Below are 8,870 nucleotides of genomic sequence, written 5' to 3' on the forward strand. Positions count from 1 at the left end.
TATATTTATATATATATGCCAACCAACACCCAACTTTTTCTGCGTTTTCAAAAATAAATCAATAAATAAATAGCCCACAAGAAAGCTATTTATTAATTGGTTTGTTCTCTACCAAGATTTCCCCGTCCAGTTCCAATCAGAATTTCCGAGATAAATTTGGCTTTCACCGTAGTGTCAGCTTCAAATTTCTGTATGCTTCCCACCATTTTTAAGTTAAATGTGTGAATATTTTTGTGTGTCTACGTGTGTGTGTCGCAGTCTGAACTCATATCATTCATACCCTCGGACTCTGACATCTCCTCGTCTTTATTTTTGTTCTTCTCGCTAACTTGCAAGAAGCGACATCAATGATTCTCCCCCGCATCTTTTTCTGTTTCCTACAAATTTTCAGCACCATCCCCATGTCCGGTACAAAAACTTTTACTCGAGACCTCTGCCCCTTATTTTGTTCCGGGAAAGTGCCTTTTACCCTTCTGGATTTTTTCAATCTTTTGGCTCTCTACTAGTCTCTAGCCTACACTACAAAACTCTGCCAAAACAAAGAAATTTCGGATATGTTTGTGGATTAAAACTGTAGAGATTTAGCACCGCCAAGTGCCAATTCTTGGAATCCAGTTATTTACTTTTCTGGGCTGGGTCCTATGATTAAGGTATTGTTTTGATAGCTCTACCAGGTTGGTGTCTTTTATTCTTTTTATTTTTTCTTTATTTTTTGGTACCAGAAGCTCAGACCTTACAAATCTGCATCTCAAAACGGTGTGAGATCTTTTCAGATTTGGTGTTCTACGAGAAATCCCATTTTTCGTTGACGGAACTTCACGTGGGTCTGAAGTATAATCCCGGTTTGCCTTCTCTGCAAGACGTCGAAGTCCATACATTTGATACCTTTTCTCGAAATGGGGGTTGAGGAAAACGTGTTGTGAGAAATATTTAAGATGTCAAGCTTATAAAAGTTTCTGCAAGATATTCGTGTTCACATCTAAAGTCTTCTATATTTCTACATCAGGGTTTTCAGTGTAATGTAAACTGAAGGCCCCAACAAACATGGCCAATCTTGTTCCTGGTGTCCTCCTCAAGCTTCTGCAGCACATGAACACAGACATAAAGGTTGCTGGAGAGCACAGGTCATCACTGTTACAAGTTGTGAGCATTGTTCCAGCGCTTGCCGGCGGTGAGTTATTCCCAAACCAAGGCTTCTATCTCAAGGTCTCTGATTCCTCTCATGCCACCTATGTATCTCTCCCTGATGAACATGATGATCTGATTCTTAGTGATAAGATCCAATTGGGTCAGTTTATTCATATTGAGCGCCTCGAAGCAGCCTCACCGGTCCCGATTCTGCGTGGGGTTAGGCCCGTCCCAGGGCGCCACCCCTGTGTGGGAAGCCCTGAAGATATTGTTGCTAGACACTCATTGGGATTTCTGAATAATAATTCTTCTTCAGGCTTGAAATCTAGGGAGAAAGTGAAATCACCTAAGAAAGTCTTGGGGAATAATCATGTTTGGAAAAAGGACAAAGTTAAAGAGGAGCAGCAATTGGATAAGAAAATGAGATCTTTTACCAGATCGAAGTCACAGCCATCGAAACCGGCTTTGAGTTTGGATGTAAAGAAGGAGTCTTTGGGGAGACTGAACTCGTTAAATTTACGGTCTATTCCTTCTTCTCCGACAAGCTGTTATTCGTTGCCGACTTCTTTTGAGAAGTTCGCTAATGGGGTCAAGCAGCAGGCAGAAATTAAGGGGGGAAGGAAGGCGACAGCCAAGTTGGGAGTGTTAGAGAAGGTGAATGCCGTTTGCACCAGTCCCCTTCCCACAGGGAAGAAGATAGCCATGGGAAATCCAATTAAAAGTTTTGTTCAAGGGATTGAGCTGGGAGCCAAGGCTCTGAGGAAGAGCTGGGAAGGCAATATGGAGGTGAAAAGTAGAGAGAGTTCAAAATTAAGGGCCACCAAACGTGATCTGACGCCTGAAGTACGGAGTTCTGTAAGTTCTATCATTCTTTACTAATATATATTTTTTTAGAATAGTTGCTTGATTAATGTACTCATCATTTCAAATGCTTTGACAAATAAAGCAAGCGGTTAGAAACAAAAGTAGCAAGCAAGGAATTCATGCTCCTATTTGTCACTGAAATGAAACTTTCTCAACCAAAGATGCCCTGCATAGTCAGGCTTGCTATAGTTTTCTTCTGTTGGCACATTCACGTCATCTTCAGTGAGGGTATTTTCAAATTTTGATGCGTACAGTTCAATCAAATATCATCCCACTGTGCATTTCTCATCTGAAAAACCCGAAGTATTTATTTAGCATCCTCATTTAATCTCGTTTATTTCTGGCTCTGAAAATCCCAAGGATTACATATTTACCCCTTATCTTTCATGTTGAGATATGGGTTGTGGGAAATTCTTTCTTGCATTTTTCCTATCGTTTCGCTTCCTTTTCTTTTCCTTTCTTTGCCTCCTTTTGCACTTCTTCAGGTCAAACAAATATAATTATCATCTAATCAAAATGCATTTGCCAGACTCCTAGATTTAGTACGCCATCAAGGATAACTACATCATCAAGATTAAGCACATCAAGTGACAGGTTGCCATCCAAAGAGGAGAACACGGTCCAATCATCTAAGGGGGAAGTTAAGGTTCAATTGTCTGCGAAGAGAGTTTCTGCATATGGAACTTGGGGCGATGAAGAAAAGCCAAGTAAGCAAACAACTTCTGCTGGAAAGAAATCATCCAGAGAAGTTTCTAGTAATGGACTTCCTGGAAACTTGGTCAAGGTTTCCCTAAATAGTAGAAGATTGACAGAAGGAAATGTGTCATGGGCTCCACTTCCTTCATCTCTTGCAAAGCTTGGAAAGGTATAAACTCCATGATATTGTAGATATCTCAAACTTTAGCAAGAGGAAAAGAAAAGGTTGCCTGAGTGTTTGCATTTGCTGGCACATGGATCAGATTTTTCTTAGGAAAATACACTTTAGCCCCTCCCAAATTACTACACTTGCTATATGACCACCAAAGTTATCACGTAATCCTCCAATTTAAAAAGTATGTTGCAGTTGGCCCCCCCTTTTAATGTCTAACCATTAAGATGGATAAAATAGATTACATAGCAAGATCTTAATGGCTGGATCTCAAAGGAGGAGGCTAAGCGCGAAAGGAGTGATACTCTGGAGGATAAAGAGACAACTTTAGTAATTTGGTCACAAGTTACAAAAGAGTTGTAGTTTGAGGGATAAAGTGTAGTTTTCCAAATTTTTACTTACCCCGTAGTCTGAATTTCATATGCATGGATACCTACTTAAATGATACCCCTATTGGAAGATAAGCTCTATGACTTTCCAATTTCTTTTTCTTATTCTGTTCTTCCACATTTATCATGACAGCAAGTTATGAAGCACAGAGATGCTGCACAGCTGGCAGCAATAGAAGCTATGCAAGAGGCTTCTGCTGCAGAGACCTTACTTAAATGTCTAAGGTATACTTACTCAAATGGAAAAAAATATATATATAGTTAGAAAATAAGTACTGGTGGTGAAACTAGAAATATCTTTGTTATGCTGGATAGTCGTAATGAATCATTGCTTATGATTTCTTGTAATTATTCTCAATCTCTCCCTTGGTTAATATACCTTTAGTATATTCTAGATTGAACATCACTAATATTACCCTGGAGGGCATGATTATGTAAACTTTATATCTGGAAGTTATGCGGTGGTGGTGATCAAAGATACATATGATATTATTATTATTATTATTATTATTTTTATGTTGGGGAACCTCTCCAAGGCAGGGCCCTTTGGACTCACCCCTATAGAGTAAACCCTGATCTCGTGCACCGTACCCTCGGAAATTTCCCTACACAAAACTGGTTAAATCGTTGGCTTTTCACTGGTTATATACACTGTGAAAGATGTGTTGGCTCTTCTTGATTAAAGCGCTCAAGTGTTCTGGCATTGAAAAACATAGTCGTAAAAGTGAAACTGAGCAGAGAAACTGGTGGTTCTGGCGGGCTGTGCATAGTCATACAGTAGCATTATGTTTGAATATATCTGATGGCAGAATGATTACCATCTGGTAGAGTAAAAGTTTCATCCACCAACGCAAGGAAGCTAAGCTCCAAATTGAGTTTCTAGCAACCCAGACTTGAGCAATTTGAGACGGCTTAGTTAGACTTGCAAATGGTTGAGGATGATAATGACATTTTGCAGCTATGGTAGCATTTTCTTTTAATAGCTTTCCTAGACTATATTTAAGACAATAATATAAACTATTTGGCAAGGAATTGAGTAAGTGTTTGGAGTTTGTTGATCTCTAGCATATTGGATTCTAAATTTTTAGACTCTAACACAGACCTGCCTTTCTCTCCCACGATGGCAAGGACCACAAATTGTGATTATGTAGGCCTTGTTCATGAGTTATTCTGAAGGAGTGAGGTTTTCTGGGATATGAATTGATTGGATACAAATCTTTGATCTTGAGTAAATATCTTTTTACAGAAGGAGGGTTGCTTTTATAGGTATGGTGCTCTTGGTTATAATATATTGTCTAGGCTAGGTCTCTTTTAGGCGCTGCACTGTAATGCATTATCCATCAATATGCTTACTTCACAAGTTAATCCATTCATCCTGTTATATAGTTTTAGTTTAAGGAATCTAGGGAACAGAGAAGCCAGAATTAGGAGAGATGCTATAAAATCTGAAGTTCTTTGGCATCACTGTATCTAAATACTTACTTTTGACCTTGATTCCAGTTAATAGCAGTATGTCATATAAACAAATGTTGCAAAAAAGAAGATAATGTTCGGTATGAGTGACAATACAAGATAGAAGGAGAATGATTTGAGTTCAGGTGAAGTAAATTTACCTCGGTTGAGGAAAGATTGCACAGGGTGATCAATCGCTTGATCATGCGCAATGAAACTAAGTGCTGTACCACTACAGAGTCACTCATACCAATGAATGGTGGTACAAGATGAGGAAAAGGCTTGATTAACTATGACAAAATCATGGATAGTTGCTACATATGGAGTTGGTGCAATTGTATTTGTGAGAATTGGGTGATAGGGATTTTTCTTATATGATGTGATGACTTGACTGGGTTTTGAAAGAACTTGGATTATCATCTGATGGTGACACTTAATGATGTGTTATGTTAGTAAGGGCAAAATGATTAAATTAATAATCATGTTTATTGATGCTTTTCTGGGGCTAAAATGCAACACAGGCCTTCCATTGCAGCCGTGAAAAGCATAAAATCCCTAGTATTATGAGGAGTTACATTTAAAAGAAGTGATCACTTGGTTTGAGGCATATCTGACTTCACCTACCCTGGCATTTCCTCCCCCATAGCAGGAGCAAAGCATGTTGGAAACTTCAATAAGTTTAGGAATCCAGAAAGCATGTTTTCAATGTATTTGTCTCTTCTATTTTTATTTTTTGAAAAAAAAAATGTATGTAATTAAGAAGGGAGAACCTTCAGAATCCCATAAGATAGTATAAGGGCTTAAATGAGGGTCGGACTATCTCCCTCAAACTGATTGGTCTTACCTCTTGAGTGTTGAGTAGAAGCCGAGGACCCATTCAAAGAATTGTATTTGAAATTAAACTACGTTGGTCATCATGTGCAAAAAAATCTTGGTAAATGAAAGTGATTGACTTGATTTGTAGGACACCCTATTCAAGACATCTCAAGCTCTTAGATTTGAGAGAAAAATACAAATATGAAACATTGTATGATCAGTATTTATCTTCATCTCCGTCATTTTCAACAGCAGAATCTACAATAAGAACAACTCCTTGCATGAGAAAGAGCCCCTATTACTCAAATTAATACAGGGACTTTTTTTTTTATAATTTTGGAGTTTTGTTGGTTTTGGGATACTGCACAATGCTCAAGCAACTTTGATCTGTAGAAAAATATAGGTTTTCTTTTCTTGATGATAATGTTGGTTGTGGGACGCTGATCATTTTGGCAAAATGAATTGATGCATGTAGCTGAAGTTCAACCCTACTGATCCATCACCTTTATGGTAATTTTTTGGGAGGGGTATATTTTTATGTTTGCATTTTTACTTACAGTCTAATATTTGTAATCTGCTATATATTTCTGCCGACATAATGCTTGTGTGAATATTCATTTTTGCAGCATGTATTCTGAGTTAAGCACCTCTTCGAAGGAAGATAACCCTCAGCCAGCAGTTGAACAGTTCTTGACTCTTCGTGCGAGCTTGAATAACGCTCGCATGGTTGCTGATTCTCTATCAAAATTTATTTCAAGCGGTACCTCCCCAGATCAATCAGAAAGCTTGTCAGAAGAAGCATTAATGGCCATGCATGACAGGCAAAAACATGCAGCTTTATGGGTCCAAGCTGCATTGGCAACTAATCTGTCGCATTTTTCTGTTTTCAGTAAAGAACCTTCCTTGAATCAAGTTCCAGCTCCAACTCCCACTCAAAGTCAGAAGACCCTTCCAGTAAACCAACCAATATTAGTCCTAGAAAACTCTACCAAGAATGCCTCAGCAAAAATTCAAGGTAAAAACCGCCAAATGGTAGGTTCTAAGCTTTCACAAGGAACTCCTCGCCGGCTAGGGGATATGTCATCCATCAGTCAGAAGCCACAGGTCCAACCCCCGCCAGAGTGGATTAGAGGAAATGGACTTGATGAGGCAGTTGACTTGGCTGAAATGTTGCAACTGCAGTCCCAGGATTGGTTTTTGGAATTCGTAGAGAAGTTCTTGGATGCTGATGTGGACATCTCAGCCTTGTCGGATAATGGTCAAATAGCAGGGATGCTGACTCAGCTCAAGAGTGTGAATGACTGGCTGGACGGAATTGGATCAAGCAAGGATGAAGGAGAAGCACTGCATATTTCAGCAGAGACGATTGACAGGTTAAGGAAGAAGATTTACGAGTATCTCCTTACACATGTAGAATCTGCTGCTGCTGCACTTGGTGGTGGCTCACAATTGTCACCTCAGTTGCAAACAACCGAAACAAAAACTAGAAGGTGACTTAATTTGTAATTTTGTATATTGCGCACAAAAATGTGGTGTTTGCAATTCACTGTGGTACTACCCCACTAGTTCAGTATATTTATTCGTGTATATATCCTTCTTGGGTTTGGGGTATAGGAGTAGTTATATCTTAACAGGAAAAGCATTTGATGAGAAGAGCATGGATTTTTGTATCAGTTTTTTCGTTTGTTGGATTTTGTTAAATGAAACAATACAGATGGAAGCAAATTGGAAAGTGGAGAATGTCTTCTTTTTTTATTTTTTCTTTTTCTGGTTACTTTTAGCCTTATTGTCTATCTAGAACAAAGTTGTTTTCTTAACATTAGGTTCCAGTGCAAGGAGAACCTTGGGGAAAGAGAGAGAGTGGAACATTGCTATCTTACCATGAACTTGAACATTTCAGTCTATCATCTTGTAAGGTGAGCAATAATATAAATCATTAAAGCATAGTTCTTTTCTCTTTCATTTGTTGGATGGATTTTTTGTTAAATTTAGCAATCCGCAAGGAGAATGCAGTAGGGATGGATGAGGAAATATTAATTATCATTTTCTGATTTATTCTTTGACCTAAATCTCGTTTCTTGAATATGGGATCCAAATGCCCTCGTTGGACCTGAGGAGAACTCTAGTTTATGTTGTAGCCTTTCCATGCAGGAACTGAAAGAAGCAGTGATGGCATAGATGATGTTAACAGTAATCCTGGCCTGGATGGATTTGCACCAGGTTTCTTCTTCTAGTGTTGGGATATTGTGGAAGAGCATATTTTGGAGGCAGCCACTGAATTCTCCAATGGTTTCAAACTTCCTCCTTTCTATTCCTTGTCATTGATTGTAACAATACCCAAAAAAGAGGGCTCGAATAGTTCTCTAAGTTCAGACCACTCTGCCTTTGCTCGGTAGTTTACAAGATTTTTCCCAGTGTTGGTGGCTAGACTGGTTCCCATTCTTCCAAGAATTATTTCGCAGGAGCGAGGGAGCTTTCCTTGAGGGAGAAGCATCCATAACATCTCTTTAGCACAAGAAATGCTACAAAGCCTCAATATGATAGATTACCCCAAGACCAAGGCATTACTCCCTTCAAGGTCTAAGATTCAACACTTCATGAGTGCAAACAATTCTTTGGGACCATACCTCTTGGTGAAAAGTCAATGATTTAATTAGTTCTGTATAGGAAAACTTTCAAGCATGCAGTGTAGGGATCAGAGTTTTACTATGTAGAGGTGGATCCAAAGAGCCCTGCCTTAGAGAGGTTCCTAACATTAAAAATAAAAAAAATAAACAAACGAAAAGAGACTGAATTTGGATATAAAATCAAGGGTAAAATAGGGAAAAAATAATAGACAAAATGGACAACTAATGAAAAAGTAGGGACATATTTGGGAAAAAAATTTATGGATGAAAACACTGTTCATATGCTAATTAGGCTTATTTAATAGTGTCATATATATATATGAATAATTTTACATATAATCGTGAAGTGCGTAATCGTTTTGAAAAACAATGGGGTCCATTATTAAAAAATTAATTTTTTTCATTTGGATCTCATGTTTTATTCACTTTTTTCAAAACGATTACGTGGCGGTTGCACAATTTATAGTTGTAAATATCTTTTCTCTCTCTCTATATATATAAATAAAGCCAATGTGCCACCCCAATATGACCGTTCATCAATTTGTTTTCTTTACATAATGATTAAGGAAGTGATTTTTAGTACATTGGTGTATTTTTTATTTTTTTTAAAATATTTAAATATACTTAAAAAATGTGAAAAGAAAAAAGAACCAAAAAATAAAAACTTCAAAAATGTACTAGCGGTCAAATGGAATAATGCTACTCAGGCGGTAGAGTAACACCGCT

General features: G+C 38.0%; 1 protein-coding gene and 1 long non-coding RNA gene across 4 annotated transcripts; one reads left to right on the forward strand and one right to left on the reverse strand.

Annotated features, from left to right (window-relative positions):
- Positions 1-903: 903 nt before the first annotated feature.
- On the reverse strand, positions 904-1,706 carry LOC122313713. The gene is made up of 2 exons (XR_006243473.1): positions 1,563-1,706; positions 904-1,453 (listed from the first exon to the last, which is right to left on the reverse strand). It is a non-coding gene; the product is annotated as an uncharacterized LOC122313713 (long non-coding RNA).
- On the forward strand, positions 1,045-8,245 carry LOC122313695. Of its 3 annotated transcripts, XM_043128878.1 has the most exons (6): positions 1,045-1,983; positions 2,522-2,857; positions 3,383-3,474; positions 6,144-7,007; positions 7,341-7,433; positions 7,669-8,245. In XM_043128878.1, exons 1-6 carry the CDS (start codon positions 1,045-1,047, stop codon positions 7,673-7,675), a joined length of 2,331 nt encoding a protein of 776 aa, XP_042984812.1. In that variant the 3' UTR covers positions 7,676-8,245. The 3 variants fall into 3 exon arrangements, with proteins under 3 accessions (XP_042984812.1, XP_042984821.1, XP_042984827.1); XM_043128887.1 differs by lacking the exon at positions 7,341-7,433 and having other exon boundaries at positions 7,669-8,240; XM_043128893.1 differs by lacking the exons at positions 7,341-7,433; positions 7,669-8,245 and having other exon boundaries at positions 6,144-7,249.
- Positions 8,246-8,870: the final 625 nt, after the last annotated feature.

Source organism: Carya illinoinensis, chromosome 1, assembly GCF_018687715.1.
Source record: "Carya illinoinensis cultivar Pawnee chromosome 1, C.illinoinensisPawnee_v1, whole genome shotgun sequence".
NCBI lineage: Eukaryota > Viridiplantae > Streptophyta > Magnoliopsida > Fagales > Juglandaceae > Carya > Carya illinoinensis.